Source organism: Pelodiscus sinensis, chromosome 23 (assembly GCF_052426305.1).
Source record: "Pelodiscus sinensis isolate ZL-2025 chromosome 23, ASM5242630v1, whole genome shotgun sequence".
NCBI lineage: Eukaryota > Metazoa > Chordata > Testudines > Trionychidae > Pelodiscus > Pelodiscus sinensis.
The window spans coordinates 20237986-20265242 of record NC_143074.1 but is presented as its reverse complement, the minus strand read 5'-3'; the positions used below and the strand labels follow the sequence as shown (position 1 = coordinate 20265242).

At 47.3% G+C, this 27257-nt stretch overlaps 1 protein-coding gene, 1 long non-coding RNA gene and 4 other non-coding genes across 6 annotated transcripts in view; 1 reads left to right on the top strand and 5 right to left on the bottom strand.

Moving 5' to 3' along the window:
* The window catches only part of DIPK1B (divergent protein kinase domain 1B), a 57417-nt gene extending 35797 nt beyond the window's left edge, over window positions 1–21620 (top strand). The window contains exons 3-5 of the mRNA XM_075905323.2: window positions 5262–5369; window positions 7099–7275; window positions 12831–21620. Of these exons, the coding sequence (XP_075761438.1) occupies window positions 5262–5369; window positions 7099–7275; window positions 12831–13643 (1098 nt within the window). The 3' untranslated portion in view covers window positions 13644–21620. The remainder of the gene's footprint in view (window positions 1–5261; window positions 5370–7098; window positions 7276–12830) is intronic.
* On the bottom strand, window positions 16770–26727 carry LOC102459471 (uncharacterized). Its single transcript, XR_012897169.2, has 6 exons — window positions 26651–26727; window positions 25517–25564; window positions 24583–24633; window positions 23606–23654; window positions 21916–21977; window positions 16770–17021 (listed from the first exon to the last, which is right to left on the bottom strand). It is a non-coding gene; the product is annotated as an uncharacterized LOC102459471 (long non-coding RNA).
* Window positions 21021–21151, bottom strand: LOC112545422 (small nucleolar RNA SNORA17). Its single transcript, XR_003088889.1, has one exon. It is a non-coding gene; the product is annotated as a small nucleolar RNA SNORA17 (small nucleolar RNA).
* LOC112545423 (small nucleolar RNA SNORA43) lies at window positions 22988–23122 on the bottom strand. Its single transcript, XR_003088891.2, has one exon. It is a non-coding gene; the product is annotated as a small nucleolar RNA SNORA43 (small nucleolar RNA).
* LOC112545425 (small nucleolar RNA SNORA17) lies at window positions 24418–24551 on the bottom strand. Its single transcript, XR_003088893.1, has one exon. It is a non-coding gene; the product is annotated as a small nucleolar RNA SNORA17 (small nucleolar RNA).
* Window positions 24845–24981, bottom strand: LOC112545424 (small nucleolar RNA SNORA43). Its single transcript, XR_003088892.1, has one exon. It is a non-coding gene; the product is annotated as a small nucleolar RNA SNORA43 (small nucleolar RNA).
* Window positions 26728–27257: the final 530 nt, after the last annotated feature.

The following is a 27257-nucleotide window of genomic DNA, read 5'->3' as shown; positions in this document are numbered from 1 at the left end:
CGGCTGATGAAGGGCTGCTGCTGGGCTCCACCTGCCGCCTCTCTGACTCTGGAATCAGGGAGCCTGGGTCCAGTTTAGCTCAGGCCGGGGTGGGGAACTTTTTTGGGGGGGAGCTGGAGCACCAGTGCAGGCTCCCTGATGCTGGGGGGAGCCCTGAGCCTCAGGGGGCCAGATCCAGGGAAGCTAGGAGGCCGCATCCAGCCCCCAGGCCTTCTGTTTTCCACCCCTGGCTTAGGCCATAGGTCTATTTGAGGCCATGGGGAGGGAACCCCCTCGTCCAACATCCTCCTCCTGGTGTTATATATGGTGGCTTTAGCCAGAGCCAGGAGGAGGCTGACGAGAAGGTCCCGTGACTTTGTGGTGCCTCGGATAGGGTGTGCATATATGAAGAGGTGAGGGGACAAGTGCAGCCAGAACCTCAATAAGAGGTTCTGGAGGAGCCGGAATAGGGGCTGCAACCTGGCGCATTCCAAATATGTGTGCGCCAGGTTCTCCCTCACGCCGGAAAAGGGGCAGGTCTCCGGGATGGGAGTGAACCGCGCCAAGTACACGCCTGTGCTCGCGGCTCTGTGAAGGACCTGCCAACTAATGTCCCCGATGGGTCCCCCACCCTCAATGGGTCTTAGATAGTCCTGGCACTTGGTAGCGGGGTGGGACAGGAGACACGAGGACACGAGAGTGGGGAAATGCAGAGTATGGAGCACGAGTGTGTACAGATGTTCCCTAGGCACGGTTTGAAAGCAAACAGCTGCAAATTTTGCAGCCAGCTGGGGGTCCAAGGATGGGGATGGGGAGACCGGGGGGTCCTGCAGAACAGGGGCCCAATAAGAAGACACAGAGGGTTTGCAGGAAGGGAGGGCTGGGGCATGCCCTCTCACAGGGCCTGCTGTAGGAGATTGAGAGCAGGCCCTGGCAAGGCTGCCTTCACCTCCTGGAGTAGGTGCAGGGGAGTTCAGAGGGTGGAGAGCCCCATGTGCTGAGCAAGTGCTCAGGGATCCACCCAGTCCCCCCTGTAGTAGTCCAGGAGGTCTCTGACCTTGGTGGTTTCTGCCAGGATCAGCCTCCAGTACACTGTGGGAGACTCCACCACCTGCACACACAAGGCTGGATTGTGGAGCAGGGGCTCTGTGAGGAGGTCTGCTCCCTCAGTGGGCAAAATTCCCCCCTGCCCTCATGGCAGGACCAAGTACCATCCCTGACAGATTTGCCCCAGATCCCTAAATGGCCCCCTCAAGGATTGAACTTACAACCTGGGGTTTAGCAGGCCAATGCTCAAACCACTGAGCTATCCCTCCCCCTCCTGCTTGTAGGCAGCCCACCCGGCCACCAGACTCACAAGCCCTCGCTTGTGACTGCCTCCGGGCAGGGCTTTGCCTCTAGGTAGTGATGACCTTGCCTACCTCTGCCGGGCAGGGGATCTCAGCTCTGCTCCTGGGCCTGGCAGTGTCCCCTGAACTCGCCAGCGAGTAGGAAGCGGCTTCTTCCCACCCATTGAGCTAGATGAGTGGGGAGTCCATCCAGGCACTTCCCCAGCTGGTGCTGCTGCTTCATGCAGCCGGTAACTCTCTTCTACCCCCACCAGGGTGGGCAGAGGAGACTCAAATCTAAGCTGGGAGATTCAGATGCTGCCCAGCCAATGAGGAAAGAGCCCCCAGGGGCAGCATGTGTTTATACTGGTGGTGCACATATGCTCATGCCTTAGAGCGCGGAAAAAATTATTCCACACGGGTAGAAACAATTAGAGGGAACGCTGGTGATGACTCAAACCTGCAAGGGGCTGAGCGCTCCAGGGAGACACCACGGGCCCTCCACTTGCTGACATCAATGGGGCCAAAGAGCCCTCTGCCTCTGGCAGGATGAAGCCCTCAGTCAGGGGAGGGGGGAGGTGGATGTGATCATTGCAGCTTGCAGTGCAAGTTCACAAAGGTGGCATCTTTCCCCTCCTGCCCTTTTATGTGAGCGGTGAGGTGGGCCTGGCCCTGGCGGGGGGAGGAGGGTGTGATCCTGGGCTAAGGAGTGGAGGAATCTGTAGCGACGATGCTCCCTTTACCATCAGCTGGGACATTCCTTAGCACCTGGCAGGGGGCTCAGAACAACACCCCTCCACATCTAGCCAGCCCGGACTACTTCAGAGCGCAGCTTAGACCAGGGGTGAGCAAGAATTTTTTATGGAGGGGGCTATTCTAAGATTTTGGTAAGTGGTCAAGGGCTGTACTTGTCTATGGAGGGGGTGAGGGGTGTGGGATGGAGGTTGGGTGCAGAAGGGAGCTCGGGGTAGGGGGCTGGGGTTCAGGAGAGGGTGTGGGATCTGAGCGGGAGTTTGGGTGCAGGAGGTAGTTTGTAGCGCACAAAGCTTCCCCCTACCCGCCAGTGCAGACAAGCATATGGAACAGCCAGCCGCTCTGAGCCTGGCGCTGCTCCCTGCCTGTGGGTCCAGTGGGGCGGCCTGTGGGCCAGACTGAAAGGTCTGGCGGGCAGGATCTGGCCCCTGGGCCGGATGTGGCTCACCCCGGCTTAGGCCCTGTGTGGCATAACAGGCCCAGTCCCGGCATCTCTGACAGCTGGGAAGTTTTGGAGCCAGACGCAGCTCACCCCCCTTTCTGGACCAGTGCCCCGGCGGGAAGGCTGCACTTCCTGGGGGAGCAGGACAGAGAGCGAGGGGAAGTCACAGTCCATCCCCCGCCCCTGCGCGAGCAGCAGGTCATTTCACACCCTGCTGCCTGCCCATCCGGCCTAACGAAGGCACCGCTCGTGCTGTCGGCTGGAGCCTGCCACTCCAGAGTGAGCGAGCGCCAAGCATTGACCTGCTCCCGGCCCACAGGGACTCATTTGTGTATTGATGCCTGCTGGATCGTTAGGGCAGCGGAGGCTTAAAGGGATGGCTCTCTTTCCGAACAGAGCAATTAGAGCCGCCAGGGCAGCTCTTGGGGGAGCCGGATGAGCCACACACAGGCCTGGCTGGGGGAAGGGGGAGGGGGAGTTCACTCTACGCCCAAGTACTGCTGCTGTCTGCTTCCAATAATGGCCGTTTGCTAGTGGCCAGGAAGGGGCCGGACATGTGCTGCAGGGGCAACAGGGCAGATCAAACTGGCAGGAAAGGCAACCGCTCCAGCCAAGCTGCATGACCTGCTTCTGCAATAAAGCTAAATGCACATGGCACATGGCTCCAGCGTGGAAAAATCAGGCCCAGCTGGGGAAGGCAAGCCCCAGCCCCAGCCCCGTCCCTTCCGCCCACGCCCTGCCTACCTCCAGCTCAGGCGACTGTGCAGCTTTCAAAATCTGAGCGTGTGGGGGGTGTGCTTGCAGCTGGCACAGCTCTTCTCTTTTGGCCCCTGGCCTTGGGCTTCCTGCTACAGCAGGAGTGGGCAGAAGGGCCTCCGTGGGCCGGATCCAACCCGCCAAGCAAGTTGATCTGGCCTGTGGAGGTGCTGCCACTCCCCCCGCCCCCAGGCCAATCAGGGTCTGGGGGTGGGGGAAATGAGCTAAGTATCCCACCCTGCAAGGAGTGCACGGCGCTTAGGGAGGGAAGAGACTTTGCGTGCTGCCCCCAGGCCAATCAGGGCTTGGGGGTGGGGGGAGCGCGTGAAGTCTCCTCCCACTGTCAAAGGTGCGTAGTGGGAACCGCCAGCTGTTCAGAACAGCTGGGCTACGTCTAGACTGGCATGATTTTCCACAAATGCTTTTAACGGAAAAGTTTTCCGTTAAAAGCATTTTCGGAAAAGCACGTCTAGATTGGCACGGGCACTTTTCCGCAAAAGCACTTTTAGCGGAAAAGCGTCTGTGCCAATCTAGACGTGCTTTTGCGCAAAAAAACCCCGATCGCCATTTTCACGATCGGGGCTTTTTTGCGCAAAACAAATCTGAGCTGACTACACTGGCCCTTTTGCGCAAAAGCTTTGCACAAAAGGGACTTTTGCCCGAATGGGAGCAGCATAGTATTTCCGCAAGAAGCACTGATTTCAGACAGTAGGAAGTCAGTGTTCTTGTGGAAATTCAAGCGGCCAGTGTAGACAACTGGCAAGTTTTTCTGCAAAAGCAGCTGGTTTTGCGGAAAAACTTGCCAGTCTAGACACAGCCCTGATGTTTCTTTCTGGGGAGGCAAAGTCTTTGCATACTCCCCCACTCCCAGACCAATCAGGGTCTGTGGGTGGGGAAGCATGGACGTGTCCTGGCCCCGCCCCTTCCAGGGTGGCCCAGAGCCACTTGAAAAATTTCTGAAGTGGCTCCCAGTCAAAAATTATTGCCCACCAGTAAGGAACTTGCTTAATCTACATGGATGCATCTCTAACGAGGACAACATTAGCGTTCCAGCCCTTTTTTGAGCGCAAAGAGGATTCTGGATGCTAGAGGACCGTCTATCTGTGCTCTCAGGAAGATGCTAATCTCAGCATGTAACTAATTAGGTGCTAGGAGAATGTGGAAAGGAAATTGGGCTGATCTTTCAAATGGATTTTGAAGCATGCTGATTCATGCAGAGCCCCCACTGGCTGTGTGTCACTCCCACTGAGGGAAACACAGATCCCTTAGTCCTGAGAGGCTGGACTGTACATCAATGAGAGGCTAACCGAGAGAAGACTGGCAGCAGCCATTCATAACGTAGCGTAAAAGCCTCGTGCCGCTCCAGGCTGGTCTGTGCTTATTTGCGCGTGGGTCCCAGCCTCAGATGCTGAAGCGAACCCTGCTGCCTCTGAGAATTCATTCTTGGTTTGGTTTGGCATTAGCAGCTCGAGCTGTTTTAGCTCTGTGTTTGCGCCGCGCGATGACGTTAACATCCCGTGAAAATGGCGGTGGGTGGGTTGGAGAGTGGCATGTTTCGGACGGCACGACTCGGCCGACAGATCTATGCAGAGCAGGTGCGCCACCATCAGACGGGGCGATTTGATTTGGCTGTTTACATTCTGCATTTAGGTTACATCAATCCCACCCTCCTTTCATCCATTGCCCTCGGCCGTCCCACCAAAGCCAGGTGCTGCAGTGAGGGCAGCTAGACCAGGTGCTGGTGACCTGTCCCAGGCAGTGGGATGCCGTGGGATCAGGGCTCCAACATGAACGGTGACACCTTGCAGCTTGGGAGTAACTCTGGGATGGTAGAAAATGCATCCGACTCCTGGGCAACAGCTAGGCGGTGTGGGGGGGGGGGCAGGGGGAATAGGGGCATAGCCACACACAGCCCCTTTGGGCTACCTCCCTAAGTAACAGAAGCCAAAGGACACCTCTGACCCTGCGACTGAATTAGGTAACGTCTCTCTCTTTTTCCCCAGTGCGATCAATACAAGAAGGGGATCATTTCTGGCTCAACATGCAAAGACTTGTGCGAAGAGCACACCCTGGTGTTCCAGCAGTGTCTGTCTTCATCCCCCTCTCAGCAGGTAGGTTGGTCTGGCTGGCTGAGCCCTGGGAACTTAGCGTGGGGCGTGAAGGAGTCTCTGTGCCCCTCTATGATAGCAACATGCCACGCACCCTCTGCTCCTCATAGTCTGTTTTGTGGCAGGGCTGGCCCACAACATTTTGGCCCTTGAGGCGGGGAGCTCAAATGGCGCCCCCAGGCCCCTTTTCTCCTGCCTTCCTGTTATGGCTCTTGTGCCCTCCTTCCCCCAGTACAGCACGCCACCATCTCTCTGCTCTAGATGCACAGAGAATACATATGCATCTGCAGCAGACAATTTTCTACACTCTGGGTCCTAGAGGCGCCCCCCCCCCACAGTCTGGCATCTGAGGCAACTACCTCATTTCGCTTCATGGCAAGGCCAGCCCTGGCCAGTGGGGTGGGGGGTAAACACACAGGTGTCTAGTGCTTCAAAGGGGCCTGGAGCACCAGGCCACCAGCAGCAGTGATTGGGAGCCCCGGGGCCCTTTGAAACGCCATGGGAGCACCGCTGTGCCGCTCTGAGGACGGTGGGGGTGGGGAAGAGTCCAGCACCGCGCTCTGGGCAGCACCTGTAAGGGCTGAGTGCTCTTGGCCCCGCCCCTTCCACCCGAGGCTCTGCTCTGTGAGCAGACTCAGGCCCCCCACATTTTGCCCCGGGACCTGCGATGACTGCCAGCCCCACTGCCTGTCCCCCCACCCCATTCTTCCCACAACTGGCTTTTGCTTGGGAGGGCTGAGCTGAGCTCTTAGCGACCTCAGTCGATGCAGCTTTCTTCTGGAGCTGCAGGCCAGTCTGTATTGCTAGGCAACCGCATCATCTCCTGGCCAATCAAAGCAGGGAAAGGGGGGAAACTATGCAGGCCTGGGGTAGGCAATAAGCAGCCCATGGACCAGATGCGATTTGCTGGGGTTAGCCCTGGCGGGCTGCTGATCTGCATATCCGCAGAAACAGCTGCTTGCAGCTGCAGTTCACTGTGGCTGGCCAATGGGAGTTGCACATGGCCGTACCTGTAGACACACAGGTAAATCAAGCATCCAGCGGCTCACGAGGGGCGAACTGTGTCCGGCCCGTGGGCCATTTATTGCCCTCCCCTGATGTAGGCCCTGATCCAAAGTCCGTCAACGTTACTACGAGCCATTCTTATGACTTTGGATCAGGCCCTTGGAGATGAGGCAGCCTTTCCCCCTCCTCACCCGCCCGCTTTGCGTGACCTCTGGCGGGGGTGGCATTGACAAGAAATAATTGCTGTAGGAAGGCCATTGGGAGGGTGGGGATGCACAGCTCCCCTGAACTCGCTGGAGTTGGCACCCAAGATCCCTGTTAAATAAAATGGAGAAGGCTTGATGCAATGCTGGGCCCCTGCGCCTAGCTGCTGGGGTAGCTCCTTGGGGCTGCTTTTCAGTCCCCAAGAGCCCCCAGCACTCCTCCATATGGGCTGCTTCAGTAGAAAGGCCAAGGACTGCACAGGCCGTCCAGACCCCTCCTCTTCCTTCCTGAGGACGCCTGTCCTGCCTGTTCCACAGACGATGGGCTGTATGGCTGTCAACCCACCAGCTTCCTGTTCACCAACAGTGAACTAACTGAGATTGGTAGAAGGAATCGCAATGATTTCACCCAGAGGGCCTCCACCTTTACTGGGCTCTCCTGGGAACCGTTCAGGAACCCACCGCTAACTGACTGAACACAAATGCAAGTCTTCCCATGGTCACTTACTTCTTCTTTGGTCCAGGTGTACAGGGGGCTCTGGAAGGAGAAAGAAGTCATCATTAAATGCGGTATCGAAGACGCCTTCAAGGCAGACAGCAACCCTGACGCAGTGCCCAGGAGGGACCTGGTTCTCTTTGACAAGCCGACAAGAGGGACATCTATGGACGAATTCAGAGAGATGCTCCTAAACTTCCTAAAAGTCAGTGCTGCTGAGGCTCTTGCATTGTTTTTCAGGACATGGCCTTGCCCTCTTGATCCCCTGTCATGCTTGAAAAGATCCAGTTCTGTCTGCAGGGCTCTGAGCTCCACTGTTTTAGCGTGAGATTCCATGTGATGTTCAAGATCATTCCCAGAGCAGATACTGTAGGAACCGTTAGGGAAGGATACATAGCAAACAAAATCCGCTTGTTAGGTGAGAGGGCACATTTCATTCTCATTTTGGAACTCTATTTGCAAGACAGTCCCCCGCAGTCAGTCACAAAGGCGCTTAAGCTGCAATCTCTGTTGATTTCAATGCAAATTAGGAGATTAAATAGCTTTAAGGATCTGGGTGAAAGGCGCTCTTTGGCTCTACTCATCAACACTGCTAGTACAGACAGAGCACTAGGCAACGTACTACACACATTTATATAGTCCAGGTCAGCAGTCTTGTCAAACCAAAGAGCCAACCTACATCAAAATTCAGAATAAGTGGTCAACAAAGAGCTATAGAAGCCATTTGCATGACTGAAAATATACAAATTAATATTATGATGATTAATAAGAGCATAAACGAAACATTGTACTCACAGAGTTTATTTAGTGGGTCTTCTGATGCTACAACTTTTTGTGCATTTCTTTGACGTTTACATCGTAACTGATCAAATACAGGTTCATGCACAAATTCAATCTACATGAGTAATTACGCGTTTTTAAAATTTTGAATTTTTCATTTTAATTTAAAAAATTGTATGTATTTTGGGAATGACTAAAGAGCCATACTTAATTCCATACTGAGACATATTTGGCTCAAGAGCAATAAGCTGCAGACTCCTGATAATAGACATTGAGAGAACTTTATTACTGTTTTTTAATGCAATGCTACTGGGGAATTATTCTATTTTGAATTTATATATCGGTCCTAAGCACTTATAGATCTTTTAAAATACCCTGAGTCTGTATTTAACTTTATTGAACATTTTCACGGAATGTATTCGTTTTCCCCATTTTCAAGGTGTTTTTTTTTAAATGTTGAATTAAAATGAACCCCGCAACCACACTGATCAAAAACATTTTAAAAAGCATTCCCTGAAAAAATGGAAACTGAATTAAACGATGCAAAAAATCCCAAAGTAAAAACTTTTTACTTCCAGCCAATTTTACTTTTTTTCGGATTGCCTGTGCTTGTGACTATTAAAGAAGTCCCCTGCCCTTTTGCTAAGGAGTTTATAATCCTAGTCCACCCAGATTCCAATTCAGGTACCCTTCTATTCTCTGTGAACTTTGAAGTAGTTATAAAGATGGTCTCTGTAGCTATGTCTAGGCAGCGGCACTATTTCGGGATACCGGAAGTACCCTGAAATAGCTATTCCGTATTTTTTAATGTGCCTGTTATTTTGAAATATTTTTCAAAATAATGGGCATGCTATCCTGGCGTCCCTGTAGCCCTTGTTCCACCAGGGGTAAGGGTCTTGTTGGAATAGCCCTTTATTTCAAAACTTGGCCCTGGGTAGGCAGTGCCAAATTTCAAAATAAGCTATTTTGAAATAACCTTCAAATAAGCTATGCAATTTGCATAGTGCAAATTGGGTAGCTTATTTCGCGGTAAGGGGGCAGTGTAGATGCACCCAGTGTGACAGAGATTCATTGCACCCAGTGCTAAAACTACGGAGTAGTAGCACTAACAAACATTTGATACTTTTCACTCTAGGAGTGTGGATAAAACAATCTCTGCATTCTGCATGTCATAAAACCATATCGAGAACCCTAACGGCCATGGTATTTGATTATGCTTTAAGTTATCATGTTAGGAAAACTCAGATCACTTCTCAGTTGGTAATTCCCTCTAAGTGAGGTAGGGATAAAGCCGGCATTATGGGAAGAATTAGTAATCTTATGTAGCACAAACCTGAAATTAAGTTTTCTGGCTTCTTGAAACTGGCATGCAAAGCTATCATCTTTAAAGGGATACAAAAGGGAATGTTCTTAAAAAAGGGAGTCTGCATGGATTACTGATCACACCAGAGGCTGCTACTGTAATTTCTGCAAAAGAGCATCCCAAACTGCTCAGAAACATTTTAGGAATTCACACTGAACCACTCCAGTCCGACGCCCTCAGAACCTGACCAGCGCCGAACCAGAGAATCTGCTGAACCATGGGAGGTTAATATTGTCTAGCAGCATTATCAACACTGCCACTGCTTACTGGGCTCTTAGAAGACATTTAGGGGCAAATTAGACCAAAATGACAGCACAGAATGCAGAGATAGGACTGGTGGCTGTAAACAAACTTTATGAGACCATGGGTAACTTGACCACACCCCTGATAAGTGGACATCTGGCTAACTAACATCATGCCAGACCAGGGATATTGCTAGACTAGAGAATGCCGGACTAGAATCATAGAATAATAGGACTGGAAGGGACCTCAAGAGGTCGAGTCCAGCCCCCCGCCCTCAAGGCAGGACCAAGCTCCGTCTGCACCATCCCTGACAGATGTCTATCTAACCTGTTCTTAAATATCTCCAGAGAGGGAGATTCCACCACCTCCCTTGGCAATTTATTCCAATATTTGACCACCCTGACAGTTAGGAATTTTTTCCTAATGTCCAATCTAAACCTCCCCTGCTGCACTTTAAGCCCATTACTCCTTGTCCTGTCCTCAAAAACCAAGAGGAACAAATTTTCTCCTTCCTCCTTGTGACACCCTTTTAGATATTTGAAAACCGCTATCATGTCCCCCCTTAATCTTCTTTTTTCCAAACTAAACAAGCCCAGTTCATGAAGCCTGGCTTCATAGGTCATGTTCTCTAAACCTTTAATCATTCTTGTTGTTCTTCTCTGTACCCTTTCCAATTTCTCCACATCTTTCTTGAAATGTGGCGCCCAGAACTGGACACAGTACTCCTGAGGCCTAACTAGTGCAGAGTAGAGCGGCAGAATGACTTCACGAGTTTTGCTTACAACACACCTGTTGATACAACCTAGAATCATATTTGCTTTTTTTGCAACAGCATCACACTGTTGACTCATATTCAACTTGTGGTCCACTATGACCCCTAGATCCCTTTCCGCCATGCTCCTTCCTAGACAGTTGCTTCCCATCTTGTATGTATGGAACTGATTGTTCCTTCCTAAGTGGAGCACTTTGCATTTCTCTTTATTAAATCTCATCCTGTTTACCTCTGACCATTTCTCTAACTTGCTAAGGTCATTTTGAATTATGTCCCTATCCTCCAAAGAAGTTGCAACCCCACCCAGTTTGGTATCATCTGCAAACTTAATAAGCGTACTCTCTATCCCAATATCTACATCATTGATGAAGATATTGAACAGTACGGGTCCCAAAACAGACCCTTGCGGAACTCCACTTGTTATCCCTTTCCAGCAGGATTTAGCACCGTTAACAACAACTCTCTGACTATGGTTATCCAGCCAATTATGCACCCACCTTATCGTGGCCCTAAGTTATATTTGCCTAGTTTATCAATAAGAATATCATGCGAGACCGTATCAAATGCCTTACTAAAGTCTAGAGAGGTTCAAGCTGTACTCGTGCCTGCTTTCATCCCAATGTGCTAGTTTCTCTCACTCTCTGCAAATGCCTATTTGTAAATATTTATTCTAGCTGCACCTCCCAAAAGGAAGTCGATTAAAATACAAAAGTGGCATCTTGTACAGACTTTCAAACATGGTGAAATAAGTGATAGTCTCTTCCAGTGTGAATTTCTGCCATTCCTGTGCTGGAGGCTACGGCACAGTCCGTTTGAACCTAAATCAGGGTGTTACAGTTGTAATATATCATAGAATACTAGTATTGGAAGGGACCTCATAAGATCACTGAGTCCAGTCCCCTGCCCTCACGGCAGGACCAGACACCATCTAGATCATCCCTGATAGCTGTCTGTCCAACCTGCTCTTAAATATCTCCAGTGATGGAGATGCCACAACCTCCCTAGGCACTTTATTCCAGCGTTTAACCAACCTGACAGTGAGGAAGTTTTTCCTAATGTCCAACCTAAACCTCCATTGCTGCAGTTTAAGCCTGTTGGTTCTTGTCCTGTCAAAAGAGGCAAAGAACAACAATTTTTCTCCCTCCTCCTGGCGATACCCTTTTAGATACTTGAAAACCACTATCGCGTCCCCTCTCAGTCTACTCCTTTCCTAACTAAACAAGCCCAGTTCTTTCAGTCTTCCCTCCTAGCTCACGGTCTCTCGACCTTTAATGATTCTTGTTGCTCTTCTCTGGACCCTCCTCCAATCAATCCAAATGCAATAGGTTTCTCGTGACAAAGGGGTTAGAGTCTCCCAGCAGACTGACTGTACTTCCAGGGCTGGCCCCAACAGGCGAACTACTGCACTCCAAGGGTGGCAGGCAGGCAGAGGGTGTGTCAAGAGCCCAGCCAAAGCATGCTGCACACTGCCTAGCCCTGTGAGAGCTTTTCTCACTTTAGAGCAGCTCTCAGCTGCAAAATGACTTTGAGGATCTAAAGGGCTGTAACCAGTTGGCTGCAGCAGAGCACGTGTCCCAGAATTATTCTAGCACTCATTGGCTATGTCTACACTGGCATGATTTTCCGGAAATGCTTAAAACGGAACAGTTTTCCGTTATAAGTATTTCCGGAAAAAGAGTGTCTACATTGGCAGGATGCTTTTCTGGAAAAGCCCTTTTTCCGGAAAAGCGTCCGTGGCCAATGTAGACGTGCTTTTCTGGAAAAAAAAACCCAATCGTCATTTTCTCGATCGGGGCTTTTTTCCAGAAAAGACTACTGTGCTGTCTACACTGGCCTTTTTCCGGAAAAAGGACTTTTGCCCAAGCAGGAGCAGCATAGTTTTTCCGGAAAAGCAGCTGATTTCTTACAGTAGATCATCAGTGCTTTTCCGGAAATTCAAGCTTATTCCGGAAAAGCGGCTGATTTTCCGGAATAAGTGGCGCAGTGTAGACACAGCCATTCAGAAAGGAAAAAAACAGGACCATGTAGCACTTTACAGACTAACAAGATGGTTTATTAGATGATGAGCTTTCGTGGGCCAGACCCACTTCCTCAGATCAAATAGTGGAAGAAAATTGTCACAACCATATATACCAAAGGATACAATTAAAAAAATGAACACATATGAAAAGGACAAATCAAATTTCAGAACAGATGGGGGGGGAGGTAAATGTCTGTGAGCTAATGATATCACCTCTAATATCGTTAGCTCACAGACATTCACCTCCCCCCCCCCATCTCCCTTATGTTCTGAAATTTGATTTGTCCTTTTCATATGTGTTCATTTTTTTAATTGTATTCTTTGGTATATATGGTTGTGACAATTTTCTTCCACTATTTGATCTGAGGAAGTGGGTCTGGCCCATGAAAGCTCATCACCTAATAAACATCTTGTTAGTCTTTAAAGTACTACATAGTCCTGTTTTTTGTTTCAGCTACACCAGACTAACACGTCTACATTTCTATCACTGTTCAGAAAGCAGTACTCTAACCCGCTGCCCGGAATTCATTTGCATAGTGGGTAACGTTTAAAAAGCTGATATGATTTCTTGTGTGTCCGCAGGCTAACCTAGGAGATCAGATGTCACTTGCAGCCTTGGTGAACCAAATCATCACCACAGCAGACGTGAACAAAGATGGGAAAGTGTCTTTGGCAGAGGCCAAATCCATCTGGGCTCTCCTTCATCTGAACGAATTCCTGCTCATGCTCTCCTTGCATGAGAAAGAGCATACCTCCAAGCTGCTGGGGCACTGCGGGGACTTGTATGTCACAGAGAAGATCCCTCACAACTCCCTCTACGGTACTAATGTCCCTCACTTCTTCCAGCCATTGCTGCCTTCCGCCATCCACCGGATTATTCACCAGTGGTTTGCCCCGGCCTGGCCCAGGAGAGCCAAAATCGCCATCGGACTTTTGGAGTTTGTGGAGGAGATATTCCATGGGACGTATGGGAACTTCTACATCTGCGAAACCAGCTTTAAGAACGTGGGCTACAATGACAAGTATGACTTCAAAATGGTCAACCTGAGGAAGGTGGCAACCGAGATGACCATCAGAGGGTTCCTCAAGGGCCGTCACTGTGAGCAGAATGTGGACTGCACCTACGGGAAGGACTGCATGGCAACTTGCGACAAACTCATGAAGCAGTGCAAGAGCGACATGGTCCAGCCCAACTTGGCGAAAGTCTGTGGGCTATTGCAGGACTACTTGCTGTACGGAGCGCCGTTTGACATGAAAGAAGAGCTGCAGAAGCAGCTACAAACTTGTATGACCCTTAGCGGCTTGGCTAGCCAAATGGAAGTGCACCACTCCCTTGTTTTGAACAATCTCAAGACCTTGCTTTGGAAGAAGATTTCCAACACCAAATATTCCTAACGGGGCAGCCATAACTGTAGGCTGTAGTGTTGGTAGCCAGTTAAGGATAAAAGTTCAACCCTCATCCTTCCACTGGAGGAACTGCACTGGAAGCAGGTAGTTCATATGGCTGCAGCCCCCTTTCCTTCATGAAAAACCCCTAGCAAAGCATCAATGACCCATCCCATTCAGCAAAACCATCAATAGTGTTGTTTAGGTCTGTAAAGAACATGATGCAAAGGAGAAATACCAAGAGCCTGGGTGAATAGGTTTGGGAGGAGAAGATAGAGGAAAACGACGAGGATTGATAAGTCTAGCTGCACCTCTTTCCTTCTAATTAAGGAACAATCACTAGTGCAGAAAGAGAATGAATGATCACGCTGTAATTGTCACATCTTATTTTGATGAAAACCCCTGATGTAAATAAATAGCTTTTATGTGAACAGCATGGGTAAACTTGATAGCGAAGAGCCTTTTAAATATCAGATTTCTGGCTACTGACCTGCAGATAAATCAGTTGGGGGCCGCAAACAAGAAAGAAGTCAAGTAAGTAGCAAACAAAAAAAAACCCTCACGGACGTGGCCCCCCAACAGAAAAGGAGAAAGACATTTCCCTAGGGTGGGGGGAGGCAGCCCTGAGCCTTGCGGGCTGGATCCAGGCAAGCCAGAGGCCACATCTGGCCCCCCGGGTTTCCCTATCCTTGCTTAAAAGGGTAGATTATCTCAGCTTGGAGTGTGCACAATTTATTTGAATGTCTGAATTTGATACGGTCAAATTCAGTTAGGCTGTGTCTACACTGGGCCACTTATTCCAGAAAATCAGCCGCTTTTCCAGAATAAGCTGCGAGCTGTCTACACTGGCCCTTGAATTTCCAGAAAAGCAACGATGCTCTACTGTACAAAATCAGCCGCTATTCCGGAAAAACTATTCTGCTCCCGCTCGGGCATAAGTCCTTATTCCGGAACACTGTTCCGGAAAAGGGCCAGTGTAGACAGCCCAGGAGTCTTTTCCAGAAAAAAGCCCCGATCGCGAAAATGGCGATCGGGGCTCTTTTCCGGAAAAGCGCGTCTACATTGGCCACAGACGCTTTTCCGGAAAAAGGGCTTTTCCGGAAAAGCAGCCTGCCAATGTAGACGCTCCTTTTCCGGAAAAACTGAAAACGGAATAGTATTCCGTTTTAAGCAGTTCCGGAAATTCATGCGTGTAGACACAACCCTATAGTGCATGAAGCAAATAGACAAGCACATCCACACACACTTTGATTCTGGTGGTTACACCAGAAGTGACTGACCCCATAAGTAAGTAGGTCCTGGCAAATTCTAGGCTGTGAGAGAACAGTTGCTACATTTGCATAATTCTTATGATTTTACAGGGAGAGGAAAGCACTAATGGCTAGAACAGTCGGATAAAACTGACCTATACAAATACAGAAAGTCTGCAAGAAAGGACATGAACTAAATTAACATGCAGTCATATATGCCACGTAGTATATTGTATCCCTCATCTAAAAACAATGCTCAAACTCCAGCTGGGGGCCAAGTCCACCCCTTGGTTTAATTGGCACTTTTAAAATTGGCAGGATATGAGCAGGAAATGAAAGGCTAATTCCACATGAATCCACTGCTTCTCCCCCCTTCCCCGCCCCTCCACACAGGAATTTCAGGCAATTTTTTAATAGGCAACAAAACCTAGTCTCACTCATTTGGTTGTCTGAACACTACCTGCTATTGAAGTACTGACCCTTTGTTTCCATTTGTATTCACTCAGAATAATCCTTTAAATGTTCAGAATGCTCTAAACACAATGGATGGAATGGGGAGCTTGGTTTATGTAAACCATTATTAGTTGATTCTCCTTTTCTGGCAAAATTGTCCGTTCTGTTAGACTGTGTACCGATGATCTAAGCATGCGGCTTTGTGAAGTGAAGCACACAGCTGAAGTACAATCACTAGGAAAAAAAAATCTGTCCCACAGGATATATGGCCTCTGAAAGCAGTCTTTAATGCCACAGCCGTAAAGTTATGAACCCTCTGGAGTGGAGATATCAGTCTTTTCTATTAGTTCTATAAGATCATTACCACTCAATTGTTATTTATGGGGGAAACATTTTAGTGTCAACACTGCTCTAAATCTAGCTTGCGCAGCCAGTTTAACTTGCTTCCTAGAGACAAGCCAGCTTTGTACCATGACGATTCATACTCCAGAAGGCTAAGCATCTTTTGAGGGGGGATTTTTGTTGGGTTTGGGGCATCCGCTTCATTGGAACGGCCATAGAAGTTACGCAGGATCACACCCACACCATGCATCTTTTAACAATAAGGCTGTGTTGACACAGTCCAGTTGCTAAGAGTCAGCGTGTGTGAACTAGACCCGTATGCAGGAGTGCAAAGAGTGTGAACCCCCCCCCCCGGTCTCCCAAGTAAGCTTGCAAGCCTCCCTTCCCCATGCTCAGCTGGCTGGGGGAAGGCTGATTTCCCTCCCTTCCCCAAGAATGAGGCTGGGGCTGGGCCTTGCTCTTGGCGGAGTGGGACACGGGGGAGAGTGGGCATGGGGAGAACTGCTCCAGGCAGCTGGGGAAAGGCTGAAGTTCTCTCACTTGGGGGATTAGGAGGGTGCGTTCTCACCTTGCGGTCCACTTTTACAAAAAAATCATCCTGCCCCCCCCCGAAATTCCTGCACACAGGCTTGTGAAATACTTCCATCACCAACTAGGGGCTTTTGCTTTGTTGGCAGTAGAGCACTCCGGCTGACATAGCAGCCTTCACACTTGCAGTGGCAACGTTCGGTCATTCATGGGTTTGGGGTTTTTTAAAGCACGTGCAGACATAGCCATAGATCTGAGTTTCTAAAGGCCTAGTGACATGCCAGATTTCCCATCTTTCACCAGTTGAGAAGTGAATTTAAACTATTTTTTATAATTTAAGAAAAAATTGACAGGTTAAAATGACTATTATATTGTTGGATTAATTGGGTAGGCCCCTTTTCTCCGTAGACTGACACTTAAATGAAGCCCCCACTACGACAGGGGGAAAAAAATCAATTTAAACTTTTTAAATTAGGTTCACTATCATTTGCTAATCTGAAAAAGCTTGGAAAATACACGCGCAGAATGTAGTTTATTAGGAACACACACAGAAGCAGAAGTGTGAAGATGACAACAGATGTTTATTCTTTATTGCACGTTGGCTAACCAGGTTACAGAGAACATTTAGTGTTGCAAGGAATATATTTACATTACAGCATATTACAGTCACGTTCACTCACTTGTGTTTGCAGTGTCTTTGAGCCAGTGCATGGTAGAGGCTGAAGATGTACCTAGTAAACTTCAAAGTCAGAGATTCCAAATGGTTTCTTTTTCCATGTTGAAGTTTGTTAGGAAACAACCCCACAGGCATCATCTGCAAGCAAAGTGCCCCTGCATATTAGAATAAGAACTTCCAATAAATGCCACCCTCAAAACACTGACAGTGCACAAGATCCTGCTGCTAGTATACCCAGGATGTTGAACCAACGCAGGACTACTTAAGAGAATTTCATTTCTCAAAGAAAAACAGTCCATAAAATGAAACCCAGTTTTCCAGAAAAATCATGGGGTCAAAAGAAGCTTACATTTTTAACCACTCCATATCCAAGAACAGTGGGAACTGGCCAGTACGAAGAAATAAAGCAATTCATATGGACACTCAGTGGTTACAATCTATCCCAGCACTGAAGGCCTGACAGAAGGTCCTAAGCAACCTGAAATCTTTGACAGTGCATTTAAGTAATGAATACAGCTGTGTACAGGACCTATGTGCCAGGTTGAATTTCATTCCAAAGAATAATCCCAGTCCATTTAACAGAGGATACAGGGTTAAGAAACTATTCACAACCTCTTGACTTGACCACAACGACACTGACCCATTGGTTTCAGAGTAAGGGTCACTCAGGAAAAAGGTTAAAGACCTAATCATTTGAGACATTTTAGTAAGCCATAGACTTTTTTCAATCCTTTCTTGCTTGTGAAGGTCTTCGGAGTCCCTCTGAGTCCTCTGCCAGTTCCTTCATTTCCACCAATCATCAGCATAAAAGTAACTTTTAGCCACCTTCTACTTTATTTTCCAAGACACAAAAATTGAGTTAAGGACTCAAGCAACACTGAGTAAATCTTCTAGTTACTATATGTGGTAGAACCATGCTTAAGACAACCCTGGAAGTAAAGGCAACATAAGCTAAAGTGGGTTTCAAGACATGTTTATGCTTGGTTAAATTATAATTTGCAACAATGCACATATGAAACCTCTCAATACACGTGCTTCTTGCCAGCTTAGTTTCTCACTATATCAGTAGTATTTCAACTTGTCCAAGTTTTTCTTTAAGTCATCCCAAGTTGATCTCTTATCACTACACCTAGTGCAGGGTAGGCATGTAAAATCCCATTTAATTGGTTAAATGGGTAAATGTGGTGCTACCACTTTTTAACCACTTAACAGATGAAAGGGAGTTTGGGTGTTGCTCCAGCAGGACTGGAGTGCCCTCCCCACTGTGCCTGCCCTTCCCCCACTGCGGTTGCCACTGCAGCTCCTGGCCCTGACATGGGGGCCGCTCCCAGTTACCCATTTAACTAGCCACCCATTAACATCCCTAGCACGGGGTAATCTATTTTTTAATCAAAATCCAAACTTCTTGGTCAAGGTGTAGTCAAGGTCCAGACTCCAGAGAAAATACAAAAATAAACACACAGCCCATTCGAAAGCATCCAGACTTGGCCCCCAGCCCACTTATTGACTACCTGACCTAGCAGGATTGCCATAGCTCGGGGCAAATCAAACTTTTCCATTGGATTTCTCTTCTGCATTCAAAATTTGACAGGATACATGAATTATCCTCAAAGGCCTGACATGGCTATGCAATTTTATAAATGCATCAACAACTGGTGAAGCGCTTAAATCAAATGTGTTGAACTCTTAACCTACCACCTCTATTTACAGCGTGTCAAACATTTTCAGAGACATGAATTACATTTGCAGGAAATTACATATAAAAACCTGTTAAAATAACATTCAACTCAACTGACATTTCTATGGTCATCTAAGGTTGGCCCTTTCTAGACTAGCAGCTTGATGAACACAGTAGAATATAAAGCTTTTGGTTTCTCTTGGACTCATTTAGCTATACCCAGACACTGGAACAGTGACATTCATGAAGTATCATATGCAGTATCTAGACAGTGATAGGAACTAACTCAAGCATTAGCCAAATCTCTGAATTTCCTTGTACTCCTCAGTCTTAAGTCAAACCATTACTTAACTACATAGTTAGTCCAAAAGTCATTAGCTTACATTTTGCTCTGTACCTTAGACTGTAATTATGCGGATATCCCTGCCCCACAACTGTCTTGATTCTTAACTGGCTACCATTTTACTACAACCCCCCTTGAGACACAGCTATTCAATACACTATACCAAAAGCCGACCCCTTCAACTTCTCACATGTGATATGAACAGATACACAGAGGAAGTCACAAAAACATTTTTCACAACATTTACTTTTGAGTGTTCAACATATATAAGATTTATTTACAGATTAAGCCATAGAACGGAATGAGTCTGGATTCTGATGTATGAGTCAATGTGAAACCAGGCTTCTTTTCAAAAGATGTCTTACGAAGTCAGAACCATGGATGAGACCCCTATCAAGGTGGAGCTCATATCTGGATTGCTGTCTGGCTATGGGAAGATAATTAACTAGCACCATTAACACGTTGGGAAAGCCACTCAACGAGCAAAACTTCTGCACAGAAGCGATCTTAATACCGTGCAATTTTTACTTAAAACCTTGTTTTTTTACCTAATGTCAAGATTTGGCACCAGATTAATTGACATGTTCAAACCAGTATCTCCTTGAGTCACTGTATTTTAATCAAATGCTAGATTTCTATGCTACTTTCTGATTTTCTCAAATCTCCCCTTTTCCCCACAGAGTTGGGGAGGGTCTCTCTGAATCCCCCCAGATGTGCCTACTGGCCCATGTGTCCCCCTGCACATCCCCAGCCCCACCTGCCGCCCCAGATGATTTAACCCCCCTGGGAATCCCTTCCATCAGCTCAACAGGACAAGGGTGGCTTCCAGCGGCTTGTTCCCCACCACTGCCTGCATGTGTCTGCGGCATGAGGGAGGTGTGTGTCTACCCCAGTGAAACAGAGCAACAGCCTGGGAGGTGGTGGCAAAGTGGAGCAGAGGCTGCTGCATTGCTTTGCTTCTCAGTGGCGAGTGCAGGGTGGCCAACCTCTGCTGCTACCCCAAGACAGGCCCTCAGGTAATCTGAGGCCTCCTCCCTTGAGGGAAGGGGTGCAATGAGGGAGGGGAGAAGAGGGTGGAGCAGGGACTGTGATGGGGGAAAGGTATGGGCACCCTCCGGGCTGTAGTGACTCGCGTGTCAGCAACCACGTGCAGTCCAGACTGCCACTGCTATGGGGCAGTGCCTTTTCCCCAATGAAATGGCTTTTTGCAGCCACTAGTTACTCACTTTGGCCCCTCTAACATGCACTTAATAAGGGCATTTTCCAACATTAAGTACTACCAGATTTTGTCAGGCTATTAGTCAAGGCCTTCAGGAGTTTTAGAATGCTGAATCCAACTACGGCCTATTCCTGTTCAGTCACCTTATAACAGCAGTGCAGTGGTGGGCTATCTGCACTGTACTCCAGAGATGAGATAGGGTTGCACAATTATTACAACATGCTCCTATCTTTGCTCTCTAATAATTTACAAGTTTGGAGGTCAAGCTTCTTTGCAGATGTATTCACATATAAACTCAGTAGAAAAATACTACACGAGCCAGTTCCACCAATTTTAAATAGACCTTCTCTTTAATCAAAGTATTCCACTGTCTTATTCCTCTCTTATGAAAGGGCTTCACTAAATTTCTGCAGAGTGTGGACTGGATATTGAAAGTGTATTCTTTGATCTATTCCTTTATAATGTCTAAATTAATTTCTATATTCAAACCTGTGACATGACGAATGCTTTTGCTGTGTTAGAAAGGATTTTGCACAAAGCAGGCTGCGGCATGAAACCTCTTTTCCTTTATTTTGATATACATCTTAGTAAGACATGGAAACATACAATCAGCGACATGTTCTTTAGCAAATGTGTCTACTGCATTTAGCATAATTTTGTCAGCGAGACATAAGAAAAATGCTGTGCTTTAATAACAAAATTAACTATTATATTAATGCATCCAGACCATTTTAATTTGAAACCGAACAGTCCTTAAATGTGCTGATTATTTTAAAGGGTAAATGATTTTCATTTGCCAAAACAGTTAGTTAAAAACCTTAACACAAATCCAATCTCTACAGAACAGTCTGATGAAAATCAAACAAACAGCTCCTCACTTCTCCTCTTCACAATAACATTGTTTAGCTGCTATACATGTCTGCATCCATTCCTTAAGGATACAGGCTCAAAGCAGCCAATGCTTCCTGTCTGCCTCCTTCTGGCATAAAGACAACACTGCAGTCGTATTTATGTCTCTTCGGGGCAGATTAAAAAAGAGTGGCCTTTCCAAATGAAGTAGCAAACATCTCCCTTAGCTAGATGAACTTAGAGGCTCCACAATGCTAACATGCTAGTGATGGCCTACCCTGTGCCAGAGGATTAAGCAGTGTTAGCACACAAATGTGAGACAGTTTGGTTTCTAAGTTAGTTGCTGTTATCAGTAAATGTCATTTGAAGTAATACAGTTGTGCTTGTATGCATATGAATTTTAATGCTTAAAATATTCACATTTAAGCATAATAAAACATAGTCTGAGCACTCATGTTCTATCAGTTTCCTACATTAGCCAGAAAAAAAGTTCCAGCTCACTCCCAGCGGACAATGATATACCACCATGATTGTTAGATATATACCCAATTTTTTAGTTTTATAAAAAGAATTTACAGGTTGAATTTAAAAATTCCTCTCAGACTAATTAACCCAAATATAATAAATATACGCAAAAGCACAGTGCTGCAGAGAACCAGAGTGTGAAACTGATAACAAAAGTGAAGCTATCAATCTATTGCCCAAAATACACTGGGGACAGTAAGGGAGAGAAGGGTGAAATCAGAAAAAATGGAAGATATTTCAGTCATTTAAGTTTATCAGTAACCTAGATAAGGACATTCTTTTATAAATATGGTCCCTCCTCACAAATCTGACCATGATGTTCCTTAAATATCAGGTTTTAGGCTCCAACTTACTGCACCAGCAGTGATGATGTGCCTGTAACATTAAATTCTGATTCTAAGGATGCCATAATACATACCTTTAACAGCATTTATATTACACAATTTCAAAGGAAATTAATGCTGTCGTCCTCAGAAGCAACTGTGAATAGGAGACAGAATATCAAACATTTGCAAAGCAAAGCACTGATTTTAAAATACTTCTCAGAGGATTTCTCTATTTTAAAATTACCCATTAAAATGTAAAACCCACTCAAGTGTTTTTATTTGCATGTAGGCATTATATTAACCCAGCAACATTCCTAGAATTCATGTGGTATTTGCTCACCCCCCCCCCCCTTTTGAATTATACAGGTTACACATTGCTCAAAGATCTCTACATGCCAACAAAATAGACACAAATATTTCTACTTCAATTCATAAATAACCAGAATTTACCTCTTTGGGCTTTCATTAACAAGTATGCCTATTCTCACAACCCAGAACTGAAGATAATGGATTAACATCTCAATAGAAGCATTACTTATGGTTTGTCTACATGGTAAATTAGGCAACAAAACTATATAGCAGTAGAATTAGATTGTTACAGACATAATGCAACAACTCGTCATGTGGCATTCTTATTCCAGGATAAGAATGTCCTTTTCCTATATAGCTTAAATTGCTGCCAAAGAGACATTAGATAAACTGGAAAGTCACTCTTATTCCAGATACTTAGCATTTATATGATTGTTTTTGTATAACCAAAACACTCAAGTATCAGAGGGGTAGCCGTGTTAGTCTGAATCTGCAAAAGTGGCAAGGAGTCCTGTGGCACCTTATAGACTAACCGAAGTGTTGGAGCATAAGCTTTCGTGGGCAAAGACCCAATTTGTCAGATGCAAGAGAGGTATTAAAACATTATCTCCAATTTACAGATAGCAGAATGGACACCAAGTGGCAATTTCCCCAAGACCAAAGAAAATTGTTTCAATAGCAAGCATAGGACTGAAGTTCCTGAAAATAGAACAGTCACATTTACTTGTCCTTGCATATAAGGATATAGGACCTATTCCCGGTGCAGCTAAAATTAGTGTGCTTATAACTGCCTTTCAAAAGACATTTGCTCCATCTTCCACCGATTCTCTGGAGAAATGCATACTTACTTAGAAACAATGTCAGGCTACTAATCATTCTGAGTGCTCACAATTTTCAGAACACTGAGTGTAGACATAGTCTCTTCCTCTCTGCCACCTAATGACACACACATGGCATGACAGCCACATGTGTAACGCCTCTTGGGGCATGGGACTATTAACATACAGAATGCTGAAGAGAAGCAGTGCTTCTTCTAAAATAAAAATCAAAGCATCAATAAACCAAAAAGAAAGCCAAAATAGGACCTCAACCATGAGCCTGAAATTGACATAATCACTCCTAAATTCACTTTGTTGTTCAAAATACAGGGTATTTTAGAAAATGTATAGAGCTGCTGCATCTCATAAGCAGTTCCTCTGAGCTCTCCTCTCAGCATCTCTGCAAACTAAAGCAATGCAAATACCTGCCATTTTGCAGTTTAGAGTTGCACATTAAGGACTAGGCTAGCTACTTCCAAGTTCTGATCCAGACAACACATAAGCGTGTTTTAACATACCAGGTTCGTGTGCATTACCTACACTCTAGGTGGTCAACATTGCTTGCAAACACATTCCAACTCCTGTCTACATACGGGTTTAGCTGATGGTCTCTGGTGTATTACTTACAACGTACACACATTGTCTCCATGCTCACCTCATTTCTATAAGGCAGACTTCTTGGACCACGGTATCATTTGCTTCTTCTGTCCCAAAAGACAAACACATTGTAAAACAATTGTAATCATTCTAAAACTTGACATGGAAAGGAATTACAATTCCAGTGAGATGAAAAGGAGCTATGTTTGGATCTAGGATATTTCAGAGTTCACAGAAGTAGTTTGGATTCAGGCTCACCTCTGCAAACAAATGGAAATGAATACCCATCTAGCACATTATTCCCCCCATTAAAGGATCCCAGTCATGCAGAGTGAAATATAAGGACAGCTACACCTACAATTTTAAAGTTTGCCAAACACTGAGTAAACTGCAGTTCAGGAAAAACCTGGTCACAAAGGCTTATGAACAAGTTTGCAGCGCCCCACTCTTGCTGAACAAAACAGTGAATTTTCCCAGAAGACATTGTTCTTCCTCTTTTTGATACTTTAAAACCACAATCTTCAGGGGACACTCAGGTGACTTGTACTTTCAGCTCCAACTGTCACTAAAAAATGGCTAGCCCCTAAACAGTGCATTACCAGCCGATAGCCACAACAGGTTAGTAGGTGCCAGTCCAACACAGGACAAGTGTCCGCACTGCAAAAGGCATCACCATAATTTTTCCCAACAAAACGGGTAGACACACCAATTACCTTCTTACAGAGATGAATGCACTAAGGCAGAGCAGAGAAGCTATCCCTGCTCCTGTATGTAATACCTGCACTTAACAGAAAACTTACATCTCCACAGCTCTGAATCTTGCACCTTTCACTAACATTTTAAACAACTTAATGAAAAGAAACAAAATTAAGTGTCAGGCTGCTAATCATTCTGAGTGCTCACAATTTTCAGAACACTGAGCGTAGACACAGCCTCTTCCTCTCTGCCACCTGATGACACAAACATGGCACAGCAACCACATCTGCAACGCCTTTAGGGGCATATAGTGAAATCTGTATGAAATTAATGGCTCACCTCATGTCCAGGAGAAAATCTCCTGCATTTGTAGTAGTCACATGTACCACCCTGTAAAAACAGCAGCAACAAAAAATAAACGCTGTTTATAATACTCACTGAGACATACCTCAGAGGCCCACTACCGGTGTATCAGTGGGTTGCTGAAAGTAGTTTGGAAGACTAAGCTCTACAGCCAGACTGAATAATCACGTTTTTAATCTTACAAGGATAAAACAGCTACTTCTTTTGCAATTAGTTTGACTCTCCATAGTTTACTTATAAATGTAAGGCTATTAACCATTCTGAGTGCTCAAGGGTTTCAGAACACTGAGTGTAGACAAAGCCCCCTTACTCTATGCCCCCTGCAGACCAAAGATGACATGGCAGCCATCTTGTACGACTCAGGGCAGGGACCCATTTAATGTCAATGGTTGCATATATAAAAAGCAAATTGCGAAGATTTAAACTATATCAGTGAAGGTTCTGACGCACACTGAGCCAATAAAACAAAAATATTTGACATCAGTAAAGCCTTATAATTTCTTTATGCCTGTTTGTTTGTGCACCTAACTTCCCCTACATAACACTGCCACAGGACAACATGCAATCATTTCTACCTCAAACCCATATGTGCTTAGACTGGAATAATGTACCTGATTCTCAAGCAGACGCACTGCTCATTATAGGTAATTGCAAAGCAATGAATGGAAGACATTGAGCACCAATGTCACGTTTTAATACTGAGATTGTCTTGCAGACTGTTCCCTCCCCATTTGTAATCATACAACTAACTTACCTCTAGGACCTACAAGAAAAGTAACGTTAGGAAAATAATTCATGTATTTTCCATGTAATTTAGAAGCTGCAAATAATAACTAGCAGTAGGCAGCAAAATGTGCTTCATAATCACCATAACTTAAGGTAACTTTCTACTAGGCCTAAATTCACTCACTGGGTCTCTTTTCAGGACTCCACCTCCTTTCATGCCAGGATACTTTTGCTAAACATGAAAAAGAAAAAAAAAATCAGAAAAAGGGCATCATCAAACAGCTGCCTCCCACAAAACCAACATTTCTCTCTTCCTCACCCAAGAGTTCCCTTTCCTGAAAGCCCACTCCCCATTGCAACCTACTTTAGACCCCAACATCCCCCTCCCTCTGCACCACTTCACCATGGTCTGCACCATGACAGAGCCAGTAGGGTCACCGCAGCGGGGAGGGGAGGGGAGCCACCAGTGCTTTGGGACGGGCGCTGGGGGGGGGGGGGGGGGGCAGGCAGCGCACAGGATACAAGTAGGGGGAAGTTGTAGGGGAGCCCAGCAATTTGGATACAGGCGGGGAGAGGGTTGAAACCCAGATTCACACACCCAGAGGGAGCGGGCCAGGCGCGAGGTTTGCAACCCTACAGACTCGGGGGGAGGGGGGGGGGGGGGGGGGGGGGGAAAAAGGCGGGGGGGGGGAGGGCGCGGGGGGCGGGGGGGGAGAACAATTTGGATACAGGCAGGGAGGGGCTTGGAACAGGTTCACACACGGGGGGGGAGGGAGCGGGCAGGCAGGCAGGCGGGGGGGGGGTAGAACCCTACAGACTCACACACGGGGGGGGGGGGAGCAGGGCCAGACGAGGGGGGGGAGGGGGGGTTAGAACCCTACAGACTCACGGGGGGGGGGGGGGGGAGCGGGCCACGGGGGGGGGGGAGCGGGCCAGAGACGAGGGGGGGTTAGAACCCTACAGACTCACACACGGGGGGGGGGGGGGGGGGGACGGGGGGGGGCGGGCCAGACGAGGGGGGGGGGGTTAGAACCCTACAGACTCACACACGGGGGGAGGGGAGCGGGCCAGGCACGGGGGGGGGGGGGGGGGGGGGGGTTAGAACCCTACAGACTCACACGGGGGGGGAGCGGGCCAGGCGGGGGGGGGGGGAGAACCCTCACACAGACTCACACACGGGGGGGGGGGGCCCAGGAGCAGCTCGGGGGCGGATACGGGCCTGGGGGGGGGCCCGAGGCAGGGCCCCGCTGGGGTGGGGAGCTGTCGCGCTCCCCCCCGCCCACCACGGGGAAAAAGGCCCGGCCCCTCCCCCACTCACCGCTCTCCGCGGCTTGTTGAGAGAAAAAAGGCCGGGCCCCCCCGCGCCTTGCGCTTATATAGAGCGACCCGACGGGAGCCCGAGAAGGACAAAAAGCCCCGCCCGCCGCGGCCGCGTGGCCGCAGACACACTCGCTCGCCCCCTGCTGGACAGGCGCGCGAAGTGCAGCGAGCAGGCTTCGGGCTCGGGGAAGGGCGGTGGAGAAGCAGCTGGAGGACGAGGCAAAAAAAAAAAAAGTTAGTTGGGGCCCATATGACCAATCTATGGCATTAAAAAAGCACCTGCCTCGCTCAACAGAGGAAAGCTTCCGAGGGGTAGATGCCTTAATGTGTAACTGGAAAACTTGAAAAACAACAAGCAGCCCTGCAGCACCCTAAAGACTAACCAACCATGTAAATGGCATCATGAGCTTAATGGGACCGTCGACATGGCTTGTTAGTCTTTACGGTGCTTCTAGACCCTTCATTGTGCGTTAAGTTTCAAAACGGAAATACATTCAAAATAGCAGGCGGGTGTTTTTATTGCTTCTCCTGTGGCTGTTTGAGTCTATAATGCTCACATTTCCCAGCAGGGACACACGGGTTTCCTTTCAAAACATAATCACATG